A 19,171-nucleotide genomic window follows, 5' to 3' on the forward strand; every position below is an offset into this window, starting at 1 on the left:
GGGAGCATTAATCCTTCAAACAAGGATGGACTAATTAGCTTACAGCTCTCATAGTCCAATCATTTTTATCTCCTAACATTCCTGCATTTACATAGGAGTTTTGGAGGGGCACCTCATATTCAAACTATAACAGTCATACCAAAACAATTGCATTGCTATGTGATTTCAGAAAATGGTATAATCAGTAATGTTCTGTAAATTTTTTTTTTCATTCTTTTTTTTTTGCAGTGCTGGGCATGGAATCCAGGGCCTGTACCTTCTAGGCAAAAGCTCTACCAATGAGCTACATCTTGATAACTTAATGATTAATTAGCTACCCATATCTCATGTACATGTCTATTCCTAAAATATATATTTCTCTTTTTTTGAAATAAGATTAGGAATTGTGAAATGTATATAATTCTGGCTATGCCTTAAGACCAGTTTGTGATTTGGCTTACTTCTGAAATATAATTTGAGCAGTGATTTATGTTCTGAATTTCCTTGCTGTGAAAATTCAGTGTTGCCTTTCCATATAAAAGAATATTATATTTATTTTCAGTATAAAATAATATTTCACATATTTCCATTCTAGATCATTACCTTCTAACATATATGCTTTTAGTTGCAGAATGAGAAAACGTGAACATCTTAAATTGTGGTTTATTCTGATCCTAATGTTTTATGTTTTATGAATGATGGAAAGAAAGTAAAAGAATATTTTTGGGTCATCTACAGTTTGTTGCAATACATTTGAAAATAATTCTTTATTTTTTTCAGTGTCATTTTGGTGGAATCCACAACATTTGTCTATTTGCCATCACAATTAACTGAATATGGACAACACATGAGCCACAAGTAAATGTCTACATATTTTATATTCAAAAGTATCTGAGTAAAAGTTCTGAGAGATTAGCACTCAAGGAAGCTTGTTATATTTATTATACCATAGTTTTGATTTATTCAAAATGTTTATTTGACATTATTTACACTCTCATTCAAATATATGTTAGGTGTTACTAGGATCATGTGCAAGAAAACTGTATAAATATGCACTTGATTAAATACAGTATATTTTCATTATTCATGAGAGGCATGTTCTACAAATTTGTCATGAATACTCAATGTGAATACTGGACCTTTGCTCCTAGAAGAAAGAATTTCATAGTTTATAATCTTGAGTCTTAGAAATAACCCATATTGGTAGATTCTATTTTCCTTATTTTACAAATGACTTGCCTGATGGTGTCCAACTACTAGGTGCCATGGAAATGATTCAAAACCTGTCCACCTAGCCCTAGAATTTGGACTTAATAGGGAATTGGAGCAATCACTGACTAGAACTCTGCACATGTCCTTGAACACTGTGAAATACCATGAGTGTTGATTTTAGGGTTACAAATAAATTTTGCAAATGAGCAAATTTGGAAACAGAATTCATGTATAATTATGATCGACTGTGTTTAAACTTGTTCTGCCTACATCATGAGGTCTTTATTTAGGTTGAAAAATAACTTTGAGTCCTGAATAGAGAAGCATAATTTTTTAAAAGTTAAGATTATTTTATATTTCTCACCTATTTTAAGCTACATAATAGGTGTTTAAAATGAAGTATGTTTTAAACAGTATTATCTAGATTAAAGAATGGCAGAAAGAAAATAGTTTTTCTACTCATGAAAACCATGTGTATGTTCATCATTAATATTATGATGTTAGTATATTTTATACCTTCGTTCATCTCTGTGTAGTCCTTGACAGTATCAATGTCATTTTTTAGGCAAAAAAGTATTAGGAGGCAAGAAATTGGCAGTTTTGATAACATAGGAATTTCCAGTGTTAATGTCATCAGAAACTGTTAAAGTGCTTTTGCAAATTTTGATAAAATTAAAATGAGTATAGGTTATTTTCCAATGGTAAATTATATTTAAATATATTAAATCAATATTTCTGGGAAAACATAAGGGTTTTATCTATTATATTTGATTTATTCAATGGCTATTCTATGAGAAAAGTTGTTAAAGAAGAAAACAATTTTTGTCTCATTGCATTGTTTTACTGAATGCTAATTAAATGCTTAAGTAGGACATTCAAAGTTTTGCTTACATATTTTGCTTTAGTGGACAATAAAACATGAATTAATACTTTGATCTGTAAGATAGCACTATGGATACCATAATAATAAGAGGAATAAGGTATTTTTTAAAAAATTTTCTTTGTAGATATGAATATTAATATTGCTGAAAACACTTCAGTTAACAGTTCTCCTAGATATTTTTTTATCTTTTTAGTCTCTTGCTTTTTCTTGAATAAAGTGGCTGTTTTGTTGTCATAGACTTTGCCTGAATACCCTTGAAATAATTTATTCACATTACATATGAAAAAAATTATATATTATGTATTAAATTAGAGTTAGATCGCAAATCAATGTTGTAGCAATCTGTGAGCATAAATAACTCAAAATCAAAATTGAGTCTACTTTCATGATTTGCAATACACAATAGTAATTCTGTATCTCAAATTTTAGCATGTTTACTTTATATAATATTCTATAATAACTTTTATTGCATCCAAAGTTTTAGAATTATTAAATCCTTGGACTCTGAAGTTATAAGTAAAGAAACTTTCTTTTTTATGGTTTCTTATCTTTTAAAAATTCAATTAAGTTTAGTTTAGTTTAATTTTTTCCATACCAGGGATTGAACCCAGGGGCACTTAACCACTGAAACATATCCCTAGCCCTTTTTATTTTTTATTTTGAGACAGGATCTCACTGAGTTGCTTAGGGTCTTACTAAGTTGCTGAGGCTGGCTTTGGTTATAAGTTAGTGGAAATCAAGATGGAATTTTCACCATTCAAATTTCCAAATCCACTGTACCCTTAGACGTCCTGTTAGGGCCCCTTCTTTAGATATTTTTCATCTGCTCAGAGGCCAAAATGGTACAAAAAACAGCAAACATACCATTGTTACTGTTCTCTACATGGCCACTGAGACATCCCCCCACCCCATTTTTGAGGAGCTACTAGATTACATGGAGGATAGAATGAGTCTAAAACTTGATTCTCTCATACATCCTTCCATGATGTATGAAAACTAGACTTGAACCAGATATATTGCTATTTGGTTTAGACACAATCCCAATATAATCCCCTATGGTAATTTTGTGGAAGCTACAATAAAGAGTTTCCATTTATTAAAGGCTTAAGTAGGAAATAATCTTTAGGGCTATTTATTCATGCCTGGAAGCTAACCAACCCAATGACATTTTAATTATTTTAGCTTGAGAAGAGCTACATACCACTACTGCATAGGAAAAAATAAATTTCACCCCTTTGCATCTCAAAACTAGCTTCTACTCCCTGACTCTCACTCCCTGAATTACCAGGAACTATTCCATCATTTGATCACAGAAGTTTATATAATTTTAGCCTCTTTTGATGCTATTTTTCCTTAAAACCAGAAAGCATTTAAACATGCTCCCTCTACTATAGTTTCAACCATAATCTTGAAATATGTATAAAAATGGTTGCATAGATCTATGTGTAGGGAATAATAAAAAGGTAAATTAATTATTTTCTGTTTTGTCTGTAGGATATCCAAGATACTGGTTTGGATAAATAAATTAGGTATATCATTGACTTTCTAGACTCAGGAACATTAATCAAGTATAATGGAATTTTCACAAGCTAGTAATTTTAATAAAATTATTTTCTGATGTCTTTAACAATCATGATAATCATTTGTTTCATGAAAAAGCCAGGACAAATTTCTAAATCCACAAAGTTTTCTGTCTGTCTTTACCACAAAGAGGACAGGTATCTTAATTTATCCAAGTTTGAGACATTTCTTTGAAATGAGGCAATTCTTGACTTCTTCAAAGGCACTTTTATTACTTGTTTCTGAAAAAAAAGGCAAGGAAAAGAAAAAGGATATGAAGTCCAGATTGGTGTGCTTTTCTACACACTATGATAAAAATGATTGAAGGACTAGAAATTGCAAGTATTGAACTAAATGTGGATTTTAATCAGGCATTCTACCGAGAGCTCCATTATCAAAAAGATGACAATGGAGCCATATAAGGAGAAATAATAAGCACTCTTTGTTATTCTTTCTACTCTGTGTATGGTCTTCCTTATGAATGTAAAATGTCCATCTATTATTATTATGTCTATGGCAGCCTTAAATTAAAGTGTCTATCAAATGCCCAAATTAAGTAAAATATTAAATGCATTTTACTTTTTTTAAAAAAAAAGCATTACAGTACCTAAGGTGCTAGCCAGAATGCCTGTGAGTAGAAAAAAAGCACTGAACAATTACAAGTGGTAAATAACATCATTGAGTATGATGTAATGAAAAGACAGTGTTATTCATAAAATAAAAATGGGAAAAAAGTAATGGAGGTATTTAGGATAATGTTACTTGAAAAGTACATTTTTAGAGCATCTGACTCAGATGAAAACAAATGACAAAGTGAGTAATTATGAAATTTTTGTATTCTCAGAAAAAAAATAAGTCAATCAATGTGTTTGATCCCAAATATTAATTGACAGCTTGTTGAGCAAAGTTGTCCTGAATACTAAAGAAGTACAATATGCAGGAAATTGGTGAGGGTTCTAGAAGACATAGAACCTGTCAAAGAAGGCAGTTGCTTCAAGCTGTGATTTGCTACTTCATTCCTAGAAATGTAACCAATTATTAAAAAGAAGCAAATATGGAAATTTTACATACACACACACACAAACATATATTTATTTATTATTTTGGCACCAGAGATTGAACACAGGGGCGCTTAACTATTGAACTACTTCCCTGTTACTTCTCTTTTTTTATACTGAGACAGGTTCTTGATAAATTGCTAAGGGCCTCACTAAGTTGCTAAGGCTGGCTTTGAATTCATGGCCCTCCTTCCCTAGCCTCCCAAGCCAAATGTGGAAATAATAAACTTAGAAAAGATTATTTTTTTTCAAGTAATCAAGCTATAGAAACACTCTAACACTCCAAAAGGAGAGTGTATTTATTTACTTACTTTTTAAGTAAATAAATTGTTTCTTTGAGTCTCTGGCTTAGGGTTATTATTATCAAATGTTTACTTCCCTACAAAGGTAAAAGTGTATCATTTTTATCAAATTTTTTTAAAAGAGTAGTAGAAATATGGTCAATTGGTGTTTCCCTTATTATTTTTCTTTTACTTTATCAAACTATATAAGCATGAAATGATATATAAAATACATCTGTGAACTTTGCATGTCATATTGTACGAAGTCATAATTTTTAGGGCTCCATAAGATTTAATTAAGATAGATAATTGTTTCTGAATTTTTTTATTTGCTGTTGATATTGTTTTTCTGTTTTCTTGTGATGGTGATGGTGTGATTAGCAATGGATGTGATGGTGCTCAGGACTCTTCCCATAGCACAATGGGCTTAAAAACCTGTGAGTATCTTAAATAAGTTTTTATGGGTTTTCATGTCTGACATTTATGCACAAAGCATAATATAAAATGAAATATTCATCAAGAGATGTTTTCAACTATAGTCAGAATGGCAAACCCTGGGGATCTCAGGTAGGATTAGAGGCTGAAGTGTTGGCTCCCTACCTTTTCTATTGTTAACCCTGTAAGGGATTCTGCCCACATCTCTCCTTTTACTAAGTTTTAGTTCCCTCTACTGCATAAGGAATGTATTTAGATATGTGACTTTTTTGTCTCTTTTGGATTATTTTGTACTGCTTAAACATACTCACCTGACAAATATTACTAAGTTTAGAATTGTAAGGATAGCACAGGTTTACTTTGTTTTATGAAAAAACTATAGGTCTAGAAATGACTGGAAAATCAATATAGGAAAGTTCTGGTTATTCCTAGCTACAGAACAGACCACCCCAAATGTAATGGTATGAAACAATGAAAACAAATTATAGTCATTATCTCCCATATTTGGGGGGTGACTGGGCTCAGCTGGATGATTCTAGTTCAAGGTCTCTCAAGGTATCCCTTGAGATGGATACTGGGACTTGACTCATCTCAAAGGCTTTGTCATTCACATGCCTGATTGTTAATGCTACCTTTTGACCTGGATCTCAATTGGGGCCATTGGCCTGGACACTTACAGGTAGCTTTTCCTTGTGGCCCAGGCTTCTTCATAGAACGGAAACTGGGTTCTAAAAGCAAGTGATCCAAGAAAGTGAGAGAACTAGGCAAAAATTATATTATATTATCTGTCCTAGTGTCAGAAATCCCATTGCTTCACCACTGCCACATTTTAGCATACTGTTTGTTGGGATGATGTTACTAAGGCTGGTGCACCATATCCCCACATTCAAGGCAGTATCAGAGTGCCGCAAATAACTCAAACACAAGTCAGCATGAGCAAGGAAGAAGAAGAAGCCCCTTTATTGAATATAGCAGTTTTTTTTTATAGTATTGTGAACAAAGAAGGCAGCATTCCAACAGCACTGACTCATGTCTCTAAGCTAGCAAAATATTGTATGCAGAAGTAACTTACTAATCAGAAGTAACCTGCTTCTAAAGACTTAATCTACTCTTGGGCTGGAGCATTCTGAGTTCTGCTCTTTGTTAAGAACAGATACAAATTTTCTCAGAGCCCTCCTAGCCCACTTGGCAGAACATCCCATTTGCAGGCAAGCTCCACCAAAGACTGCAAAGCAGCTCGTTTGCAAGCATGCATGCAGTCACGTCTGATTCTCTACACAAAGAATGAATGGACTCATTTTAAAACTACTAAAAACAGAAGTGTGTATATATTTCAGTATATAAGACAGTCCTTCATTTCCTGTTCAAATTGTTACACTTTGTAATATAAACTATTAAACAATCCACAAAAAGTTGGAGATTCATGAGTGATTCTATGTGTAGCCAGATTAATTTTAAATAGTAGTGAAGTTCCTTTTGTTAAGAAATTTTTAATATAGGGGGTCATCATTATCCATTTTGTTATAACCTGCTTGACCTGGAGTCACCCGTACTTTCATTTAAAAATATAATGTATCATCTTCTAATTCTGTGTTCTAATGTTATAAATATCCTGTAGATCCCAAAATGCATACTAATTTAAGCAGCTCCTTTATTTGAATAGCAGTTATAATATCATATATCAACTAGCTCTGTGTCATGTTTTGGTAGCAATTAAATCCAATTTCATCAGAGAGTTCTTCTGCTCTGTACAAAATCTTTCCCTGGAAGGAAAAGGATCTTCAAACCTGGAGCTCTACTATCTTCCGTTTGACATCCACATACGCTACTGTGCCATCATCTTGCACAACAAAGAGGTGAGAACAGAACTGGTTTATGCTACTATCATGGCCTGCCACTGTAATGAGGTCACTAGTACAGACCACTTAAAGGCAGCTGAATACTATAGAAATATAGATAATTTCAGTATCCAAGTTGCTAGGAAAGGAGCTCATCCTCAAAAATATTCAAAGTGTTCTACTAGTTGTGGGTAAATTTTATGGTAGTTGCACAGGGAAGTAACATGGGAGCCGAGTGGTGTATGCCTAACCTTGCTGTGGCTCCATCTGTATGTAAGTTATAATAGAGTTACCCTCTTTCAGAAAGCACAGCTATGTGCTGACCAGAGGAGGGAATTTATAATCCCCATGATAAAGCCCCAATGTGTCCATTATATATACCCTATATTGAGTACATACATAATGAAAATTACCATTTGGTAGTTGGAAAGAGGTATTGTACTTTTCTGGCATTTATAGACTCATTTAGAGATGAAATATAACACAGCTTAATAAACATGTAAAATACATTCCAATTTTACACATAAATTGCCATTTAAAATCCCTTTTTATGACAATACTAAAACTTGGCTTTATTTCCTTTAAAGAAGTTTAGGGGCTGGGGATGTAAGTCAGTAGTAGAGTATGGGTCTATTATGCACAAGGCTCTGGGTTCCATCTCCAGCATCACAGTTAACAGCAACAAAAAGTAATGCAGGATTTAAACACATTCCTCCCTATGTAAGATTTGTGCAAAATAATAGCAACCAGTAGTTTGATCAAGTGCTTTAAAATCCCTTTTTCAGAATACTGGGATTAATTCTCAATAGCCTAGTAATGAGGTTGATCATTTTTAAAAAAAATAGACTAATAGATTACACAATTAGATTGTTTATACAAATCTAATCTAAATTAATAAAAATATAATTATACTTAATTTGATATCTAAATTTATTAAAACATGACTTTGATTGCCTATATTTTGTCCTTGTCAGAGAATCAATAATAAAAAAAATAATCTTGGAAATATATGGCTATCTATTGAGAGATAATGCCCCAATTTAAAGGATTATATTTAATTATAATGACATATATGGGGAAACACATGTATCAATTTACACATTCAATTATATTGCTAATTACATAGAAAAATGCAATTATATGCTTAACTAGATAATAAAATATCCAAGCCCACCTAGTTAGCTCCTGTATCTTATTAAGTGTGTTATAACTCCTTTGTCATTGAGACTCACCTGTTGAAAACTATAAAATACTTAGTCCTCTATTTGGTAGCTTTACAATAAAAAACATTTCTAGTAAGAGTGCTATCAAGGAACTGCTATTTGTTTCAGTTTGGCTGTTCCATTTGAACTTTCAGAGAGATGAAGTAATTTATGTATTTAACAACTGTTTGAAAGTAGAAATAGGGCTGGGGTTGAGGTTCAGTGGTAGAGTGCTTGCCTAGCATGCGTGAAGCACTGGGTTCATTCCCCAGCTCCACATAAAAAAAAATTAAAATAAAGGTATTGTGTCCATCTACAACTAAAAATAATGTTAAAAAAAGAAAGTAGAAACAGTTTTATAATACTTCTATCAATGTTCACAAAAATTCTTAGCTTAGAAGAAAACCTATGAAAGCTCTGAAAAGTTATTTTATTAGGCGCCAGAAACCCAAACTAATTTATTCTGTAATGTGGAATGGGCAGATTAAATAGAGGAACCTCAAGTGGAATCACGACTCAGTGCCTTAGGAATTGTACCTCCAGGAAGGAGAGGTTAACAGACCACTTTACAAAACACACAAACACTGCAAAGCACACAGCAGGATATTGACCATTTCCTGGTTTTCACTTTGGTGCCCAGCATATGAACATCTGTTTACCAAGTAAGAAATCACTGGCATTGCTAAACTCAGCTGTTTCAGGGCAATGGGGTAATCAAGCAGAGATCCTTCTCTTGGGAGCTGGATTAAGAGTGGCTTCCAGTGCAGCTACTTGCTGTGATATACCAACTCTTTCCCACCAACCCTTGAGCACTTTCATTTAGCCAATCTAGCACCTACCTTCCCTCTGGTAGATTTATCTTCCCAGCCTTGGTTGTCCTCTTCTGTTTACAAACCTTAATCAGAAGAAATTGAGACCAAATGCAAGTATTGTTGACATGTGGCAGCCTGGATGGGAGCCACCCTGCCTGAGCAACTCATGTAAATCAGTCCAGTACCATAGCAGGATTCCCTATATCAATACAACTTTTAGTTTCCCCAAGTTAAGCTAAAAATTATCAGGGTAAGCATGCTTCCTTCCAAATAAAAGACCTCATAAGACCTTCTTTTGGATTTATGGTCTATAATAATTTAGTTTACAGTGATTCACAATAGTTTTAAAAAATATTGAATATCACTCTGGTCATCTGCCATATATGTGCATAAATATATGGGGCCACTTCTCTGACTCTTTATACTGTGCATCAGTTCAGTGTCTTTTAGTCTATTATGTCTTTCTGTCTGTGCTCATGCTCAGATTAAGTTGACAATCTTTATTTCAAATAAAATTTATTTTAGACATTCTACAACAAATGTAAATTTTTTTCAATCATAATTAAGGTTCAGAACTTAGTAATACTGATTTGTGATTCCATTTATCAAATATGAAGGTAAAAACTTGAAATCATATTATGCTGAAATCTTTATGTAATTTTAAATTTAGTCAAACTAGCTGAAGTTTTGTTAAAGATAACTTGGAATGAGTTTTATTTGAAGGTTATTTCTTTTTATTTTTTATTTTTAAATGGCAAGGCACATTTCATTCGCTCATTAAATTTTTTATTCAATTTGTCACAATTGCTTTTCTTTTTTGTGGGGCAAGGAATCAGGGATTGAACCCAGGAGTGCTTTACCACTGACCCACAACCCTAGCCCTTTTTATTTTTATTTTTTTTTAATTTTGAGACAGGGCCTTGCTGAGTTACTGAGGCTGGCCTCAAACTTGTAATCTTCCTGTCTCAGCCTCCCAAGTCACTGGGAATACAGGCATGTGCCATCACACCCAGCTACTTCTTTTCTTTGTTATGGGAGAGGGTATCATACACCCCATCCCATAAAGCACACCCTTAACCTCTTGGGAAAACAGGTAAGATAAAATACTCTCAGGCCCATAAAATACTTTGCAACCTCATAATGACCCCTAGGAATCTGGAATTATGTAAACCATTAAGTCTCCATCTATGTGGTAAATATTCACAAAGATACACAGAGTTTCAGACTTCTCCCCCACTGCAAGGCCATTTCCCAGTTCACCCACCTTCCTTTCTCCTATTAACTGTAAAATCTTTGTCTTACCCTAAATACTATAGCCTTTTCCATGTAAAATATAAGGCGAAAATCTGATGATGAAAATTTGTACCTGTTGCATACTTATTCTTGAGGATACCTTCTGGGTTCTTTATAAAAAGTACTACCAACTAGATTGTAAAGATCCTACATCCCTGGGGTACCAACATTTTAGCTCCAGGGGACACTATCTCAAATGACACATAGTAAATGAAGAAACAATACTTTCTATTTTCCCAAATTTTTGTTTCTTTTATGAACTCTCCCATACTTTTCTTCTTTTCTTTTTTCTTTCAATGCTGTGGATCAAACCCACGGCCTTGTGAATGCTGGGCTAGTGTTCTACTACTAAGCCACCTCCCCAGACCCACAAACCCTCTCATTCTTGAAGGAAACTGTTTATACAGAGAATAACTATAGGAAATTTTAAATTTGCCACCCTCAAACAGCTCACACAGAAACTTGGTGTGGATTTGAAGTATAGATACCCCCCTCCAGGTTGGTGAGGAAAGCTTGCTGAATGTACAGCACATTCCTATAAAAGAAACACACATCACTTACCTTGTGCTGGAACAACGTGGCCCTCAACATGCCCCCTTGCAAGGCATAATATTTGCTAATGTGCATAGTATCCTGGAATGTCTATTAATTTCTATAAAACAGTCAGACTTGACAATTTCTAGAATAGAGGAAGAATGCATCTCTATATTATAGTAGAGACAGGGATAATTGACTTATAGAGGAGTTTGTTCAATATGGATGAATAGAAACATTTCAGTTAAAAAGAAAAGTTGTAAAACAGATGGTGGAATGAGATGGACATCATTACCCTAAGTACATGTATGAAGACACTAATGTTGTGACTCTACTTTGTGTACAACCAGAGGTATGAAAAATTGTGCTCTATGTGTGTAATATGAATTGTAGTGTATTCTGCTATCATATATAAAAATTAGAAGAAAAAAATTAAAAAAAGAAAAGTTGGAGAAGGGAAAAGTATGTTCTAGAAAAACTTCTAAAAACATGAGGCAAAACAGATATTTATGAAATTTCACGGATGCTTGAAATATGAATTGTCAGATTGGTTTGTTGAAAGTGGCAGAAAATTATTTGACTGGGAAGATCAGATAGATATTAAGGAGAAGACTTAGTTTTAAGTTCAAAGCTTAGCTATTATTATTATTGTTGCTGTTATTATTGAAAGCAAGTACCTCATTGAAACATAGACAGGGCCTGATTTCATGTTTGTTTCTAAAAACATTTCTGGTAGCAAAACAGAGAATAGATTAAGAGTTAGAGACAGAAACTAGAAGCAGGGAGATTGGCTGAGAGATTCTTGCAATCTATTACATGAGTCCACAAACCAGTATTCTATATGGCCCTCCGTTTTTCTGCTCTGTAAATCTGATATGGAACAACAAGGACTACAATGTGATCACTAGCATAGAGAAAGAGAAGAATGTGGAACTCAATGGTGAGAGAAGAAATTATATTGTGGGAAGAAGGAGGAAAAACAAAGTAGAGGGCAAAAAAGAACTGTAGCGATTCTACTGATATAAATATGAAGCTTTTTAATTTTTTTGTTTATTTAAATTAATACATAGTAATTGTACACATGTATGGACTATAGTGTGTTATTTCAATACATGTATAATTTGTGTAATGATCAAATCAAGGTATTTAGCATATCCATCACATCAAACACTTATATTTTCTTCATGGTGAAAACACTAAAAATCCTTCCTTCAAGCTATTTTGAAATCAACAATTATTAACTATATTTACTCTACTGTACCGCAGAGCAATAAAATTTATCCTTTCTAACTGTAACTTTGTGTCTTTTGACCACCTTCTCTTCATCCTCCCATCCTCCTGTCCTCCGTAGCCTTTCACAATGACTATTCTCCTCTGTACTTCTATGAGATCAACTTTTTTAGATTTTTTAGATTCCTGGCTTATTGCACATAACATAATGTCTTCCAGGTTCATCCATGTTGTGGCAATAGACAGAATTTCCTTCCCTTCTAAGGCTGAATATTATCCCACTGTATACATCTACCATGTTTTTTTTTAAGTCCACCCATCCACTGATGAACACTTGGGTTGATTCAATATCTTGGCTGTTGTGAATTATTCTGCAGTTAAGCAAGAGAATTCAGATATGTCTTCCACATATTGATTTCATTTCCTTTGGACATATATGTATTAGGGATTTCTTGACCACATAGTAGTTATATCATTAACTTTTTGAGGAATTTCCATACTATTATCCACAATGGCTGTAATAATTTACACTTCCACCAATAGTGTTATAATAGTTCTCCTTTCCCCACATCTTTGCCACTTACTTTTTGTCTTTTTGACAATTGGTATTCTAACTGGGTTGAGGTGATACATCTTTGTGTTCCTGATTTGCATTGTCCTAGTAAATAGTGATGTTGACCATTTTTGTCATTTACCTATTGGCCATTTGCATGTTTTATGTTGAGAAATGTCTATTCAGATCATTTGCCCAGTTTTTTAAATTTGATTTTTTCTTTTCTCTTTCTCCCTTCTTCCCTTTCTTTCCTTTTTTATTATTAGTTGTGTTCCTTGTATATTCCAGGTATTAACTTCTTGCCAAATGCAGTTCACAAATATTTTTCCCAATCTCTAAGTTGTCTCTTCACTGTATTGTTTCCTTTGCTGTGTAGGGGCTTTTTGGTTTAATGTAATTCCATTTGTCCTTTTTTGTTTGTTTGTTTGGTTGGGTTTTTTGATTTTTTTGATTTTTATTTTTTAATTTTTTTTTACTTTCTAAACTTATGCTTTTGAGGTCTTCTCCAAAATAATTGTTATTTGGACAATGTCATAAAGTGTTTCACCAATGTTTTCTTCTAGTAGTTTCATAGTTTTGGTTCTTAGTCTTTAAGTATTTAATGCATTTAGATTTAATTTTTATATATAGTGAGAAATAGGAGTCTAGCTTTATTATTCAGCACATAGTTATCCAGTTTCCCCAGCACCATTTATTAAAGAGACTATCCCTTCCCCCAGTGTGTGTTATTGGCACCTTAGTTGAAAAGAACTTAGCTATAGATGTGTGGGTTGATTTCTGGTTTTCTATCCTGTTCCACTAGTCTCTGTGTGTGTGTGTGTTTGTGTGTGTATCTTTGTATTATATTTTAAAGGTAGCTAAGATAATACATCTAGCTTTGTTCCTTTTACTCAAGATTACTTAGGCTCTTCAAGTTTTTTTTATAGTTCCACATCAATTTGAGGATTTTATTTTACAATTTCTGTGAAGAATGTCATTGGTATTTTCACAGAGATTACATTGAATCTATAGATTGCTTTTGGTTGTATAGATATTTTAACTATTAATTCTTCCAATTGATGAACATGTGACATCTTTTCATTTATTTATGTTTTCTTCAATTTTTTCATCAATATTTTATAGTTTTCACTATAGAGAGCTTTCACCTCCTTGGGATACATTTATTTCTAGGTGTTTTGCTTTTTATACCTATTATTAAAGGGGTTGTTTTCTTAGTTTCTTTTCCAGATAGTTGTTCACTGTTACCACATAGAAACATTACTGATTTTTATGTTGATTTTTTTTTCTTTTGACATGGGATCCTGCTAAATTGCCAAGACTGACCTCAAACTCACTATCCACATGCCTCAACCTCCTGAGTAGCTGGGATTACTGGCACACAGCGCTATACTTAGCTCTAGCTCTTTATGTTGATTTTTTTTATCCTAAAACTTTATAAAACTTGTTTATTAGTTTCGAGTAGTTTGGGGGGATTATTAAAGTTTTCTCTCTATAAAACCATGTTATCTACAAGCAGGGACAATTTGACATCCCATTTCCAATTTGAATGCTTTTTATTTCCTTCTTCTGTTTTAATCGCACTGGCTAAGGCTTCTAGTATTATTTTGAATATAACTGCTGAAAACAGATATCCTTATCTTATTCTGGATTTTAGGGGGAAAGCTTTCAACTTTTCCCTGTTCAGTGAGGTTAGCTGCTAGTTTGTCAGATATGGTTTTTATTGGTTAAGATACATTCCCTTTATACTTATTATTTTGAGAGTATTTGTGATGAAAGGGTATTGAGTTTTATCAAATGCTTTTTCTTTTTCTATTGAAATAATTTCATGATATTTGTTCATTGTCGTGATAATGTGATATATCACATTTATTGATTTGTGTGTGTTGAACCAGACTTGCATCTCAGGGATGAATCTCCTTTGATCATGCTGAATGATCTTATAGAAGTGCTGTTGAGTTTGGTTTGCTAGTATTTTGTTGATAATTTTTTGCATCTATGTTCATCAGATTACTGGCCTTTTTATTTTTTTTTTTTTAATTTTTTATTGTGGGTTGTTCAAAACATTACAAATTTCTTGACATATCATATTCCACACTTTGATTCAAGTGGGTTATGAACTCCCACCTTCACCCCATACACAGATTGCAGAATCACATCAGTTACACATCCATTGATTTACAAATTGCCATACTAGTGTCTGTTTTTAAATTATTGTTGTATCCTTTTCTGGTTTTGATATCAGAATAATGCTGGCCTGAAAGAATGGATTTGAAAGAATCTCATCTCCTTCAGTTTGTGGGATTAGTTTGAGCATTGGTATTAGTTCTTTAAAAGTTTGGTTTGTATGAAACAGCAGTGAAGCCATGAGGTCTTGGGGTTTTTGCTTGTTTGTTTTGTTTAATTAAATTATTTTATTTATTCTAATTTCTTATACTTGATGGCAGAGTGTAATTCATTTCATATTACACATATAGAGCACAATTTTTTAAGTCACTGATTGTACACAAAGTATTTTCACACCACTCATGTCTTCATACATGTACTTAGGGTAATAATGTCTAAATCTTTCCTACCCCTTGCCCCCTCTGTTCCCCTCCCTCCCCTTTGCTCTATCTAAAGTTCCTCCATTCCTCCCATGATCCTCCCCATCACCATTATGAATCAGCATCCGCATATCAAAGAAAACATTTGGCCTTTGTTTTTTTTGGGATTGGCTTACTTCACTTAGCATGATATTCTCCAACTTCATCCATTTACCTGCAAATGCCATGATTTTATTCTCTTTTAATGCTGAGTAATCTTCCATTGTGTATATATATATATCAAAGTTTCCCTATCCATTCATCTACTTAAGGGCATCTAGGTTGGTTCCATAATTTAGCTATCGTGAATTGTGCTGGTATAAACATCAATATGGCTGTGTCCCTATAGTATGATGTTTTTAAGTTCTCCGGGTATAAACCGAAGCGTGGGATAGTTGGGTCAAATGGTGGTTCCATTTCCAGTTTTCCAAGGAATCTCCAGATTGCTTTCCATATTGGCTGCACCAATTTGCAGTCCCATCAGCAATGTATGAGTGTGCCTTTTTTCCCCACATCCTTGCTAACACTTATTGGTGTTTGTGTTATTGATAGCTGCCATTCTGACTGGAGTGAGATAAAATCTTAGAGTAGTTTTGATTTGCATTTCTCTAATTACTAGAGATGTTGAACATTTTTTCATATATATATATTGATTGATTGATTGTATATCAGTGTGTCTATTCTGTTCCTTGGCCCATTTATTGATTGGGTCATTGTTTGTTTGTTTGTTTGTTTGTTTGTTTGGTGTTAAGGTTTTTGAGTTCTTTATATACCCTAGAGATTAGTGCTCTATCTGATATGTTTGTGGTAAAAATTTGCTCCCATTCTGTAGGCTCTCTATTCACTTCACTGATAGTTTATTTTGCTGAGAAGAAGCTTTTGAGTTTGAATCCATCCCATTTGTTGATTCTTGATTTTAATTCTTGCTCTATAGGAGTCTTATTAAGGAAGCTGGGGCCTAATCCAACATGATGGAGATTTGGGCCTACTTTTTCTTCCATTAGGTGCAAGGTCTCTGGTTTAATTCCTAGGTCCTTGATCCACTTTGAGTTGAGTTTAGTACATGGTGAGAGTATTGTCAAATGACCATACTACCAAAAGCACTATATAGATTCAATGCAATCGCAATCAAAATCCTAATGGCATTTCTTATATAAATAGAAAAAGCAATTATGAAATTCATCTGGAAAAATAAGAGACACAGAATAGCCAAAGCAATTCTTAGAAAGAGGAATGAAACTGGTGGCATTACTATTCCAGACCTTAAACTATAATACAGAGCAATAGTAACAAAAACAACATGGTATTGGCACCAAAATAGACTAGTAGATCAATGGTACCAAATAGAAGACACAGAGTCTAATCCACATAACTAAAAGTGCCAAAAATGTACACTGGAAAAAAGATAGCCTCTTCAACAAATGGTGCTGGGAAAACTGGAAATCCACATGTAACAAAATGATATTAAACCTCTATCTCTCACCATGTTTTCTTTTGTTTTGATGAAAGACTTTTTATTACTGATTCAATTTTGTTATTTCTTATTGGTCTCTTTAGGTTTTCCATTTCTTCATGATCCAATCTTGGTAGGTTGTATGTGTGCAGGAATGTGTTCATTTCATTTGGGTTTTCTGATTTGTTGTTGTATCATTGTTTATAATAATCTCTTGTGTCCTTTTTTTATTTCTTTCATATCATTTGTAATGTCTCTTTTTCATATCTGCTTATGTTTATTTTGGCCATACTTCTTTTTTTCTTAGTCTAGATAATGGCCTGCCATTTTTTTTTAATCTTTTTAAGAAACCAACTCTACTTCATTGACCTTTTGTACTGTTTTGTGGTGTCTGTTTTGCTTATTTCTGCTAAATATTTATGCTTTCTTTCCTTCTACTAATTTTGAAATTAAGTTGTTTTTGTTTCTCTAGTTCCTAGATGTGTAATGTTAGGTTGTTTGAGATCTTTCTAGTTTTTTTGAGATAACCATTTATTGCTAAAACCTTCCCTGTTAGATCTCATTCTGCTGTATCTCATAGGCTTAGTTATTCTGTATTTCCATTTTCATTGTCTTTTTTTTTCTCTCTCTCTCTTTTTTCTTTTTTACTGCCAGGGGTTGAACCCAGGGCCTTATGCATGCTAGGCAAGCACTCTACCACTGAATTATATCTCTAGCTCACCATTTTCATTTGTCTTAATAATTTTTTTAAAATTTCCTTTTTTTCATTTTGTCATCCCGTTTGTTGTTTTGTTTATGTTCTGTGTATATGTATGATTTTCATAGATGCTCCTCTTATTGATTTCTATTTTTATTAGATTTTGGTGAGCAAAGATGCTTAATGTTATTTTGATTAAAAAAAAAAAAATTAAGACTTCTTTTGTAGTCTAACATAATGTATCCAGGAAAATGTCACATATGTTGTTGAGAAGAATATGTATCTGAAGCTGTTGTGTGGAAATGTTCTGTAAATGTTAGGTACATTTGCTCTAGAGCAAAATTTAACTTTGGTGTTTCTTTGTTGATTTTCTGTCTGGATGATCTGTCCCTTGCTGAAAGTGGGTGTTGAAACCCCCTACTGTTGTTGAAATGCAGCTCATCTCTCCTTTTCAATCTATTAATATTTCTCATTTTGTGAGGGAGAACTGGACATGTACCCAGGTCTATAAACCTGTGCTTTGGGCCCACATACATGTTTCCTGGAAGTTTTCTGCATAGGCAAAACAGTGCCTCAACTTCAGCAGTAGGAGCTAGAGGTGATACTGGACCCCCCACTCAATCTGCTGTAGGATAGAGGCTGATGAACCTGTTGCAGTGGCCAAGATGCATACATTTACTAGCAATTTCCTCCAAAGAACAGTTTATCAACTGCAATAAGAGGATCTGGGCTGACTATGCTCTCTTAAGATCTTTAGTGAGATGGAGGATGAAATGCCCTCTTTGGTACCTAGGAGGATATGCATCCCTTGGAATTTCTCTGTACAGGAAGGAATATTCTCTGAGTGCAAATAGAGGGACCTGGGCTAAGACAAGGCCACTTCAGACTATTGTGGTACAGAGGCTAAGAATATGTCATATAGTCTCAGACAAATGAGTAATTCCCAGACTGTGAGACAGAAGGGCAGGTCTCCTTCTGGGTCTCTGTATGAATAGTAATAAGCTAAAACCACATGATTGGGGGAGAGTTGCTAGAGTCAAGGGTAACTTTCAGGTCTACTGTCAAGACATATCTGTGGGCATATGAACCTTCCTCCTGAGGCACTAGTGGGTATGATTCTTTCTGGACCCCTTGGCCCATTGTTTGGCCTGTAGGCTCAAGTCCAAACAAGGCTATATAACCTAGTCCTTTGAGGAACAGGGCTGTTTCCAGATTTAAACCTGGGAGTACAGATTCCAAGATGGCGGGCCAGAGGAAGGCTGCATCCCCTGTCGGTCCGTGACCCAGAGAATGTAAGAGGACCCCTATATAGCTGATTTCCACAGAAATCACCAGCGCTGTGACCCCTGTGCAGGGCTCAGAGTTTTAGCATTCAAGTAGGACTCCCAACCCCTAGCACCAGAAACCTAAAGCCCGTAGTTATAGCTCACTCATGCACGGCTCTCATGCGGCTTAGCAGAATCACCTCTCAGTACCTCTGCAGAACTCCAGACTGTGCTCTGCTCCCACGCAGGTCACTCGGCTATTACTTGCCCACAGCACAATGCCATCTCCCTCCTCCCCCCACCT

At 34.1% G+C, this 19,171-nt stretch overlaps 1 protein-coding gene across 4 annotated transcripts in view; it reads left to right on the forward strand.

Moving 5' to 3' along the window:
- The window catches only part of Cfap47 (cilia and flagella associated protein 47), a 424,450-nt gene that overhangs the window by 222,093 nt on the left and 183,186 nt on the right, over positions 1–19,171 (forward strand). For all 4 annotated transcript variants that reach the window (XM_058585745.1, XM_046465022.2, XM_058585744.1 and 1 more), the window contains 3 exons: positions 760–837; positions 5,355–5,410; positions 7,119–7,264. In XM_058585745.1, the coding sequence (XP_058441728.1) occupies positions 760–837; positions 5,355–5,410; positions 7,119–7,264 (280 nt within the window). The remainder of the gene's footprint in view (positions 1–759; positions 838–5,354; positions 5,411–7,118; positions 7,265–19,171) is intronic.

This window comes from Marmota monax, unplaced genomic scaffold (genome assembly GCF_021218885.2).
Source record: "Marmota monax isolate L192 unplaced genomic scaffold, Marmota_monax_Labrador192_F-V1.1 WCK01_AAM20220418_F8-fsc00158, whole genome shotgun sequence".
Taxonomy (NCBI): domain Eukaryota; kingdom Metazoa; phylum Chordata; class Mammalia; order Rodentia; family Sciuridae; genus Marmota; species Marmota monax.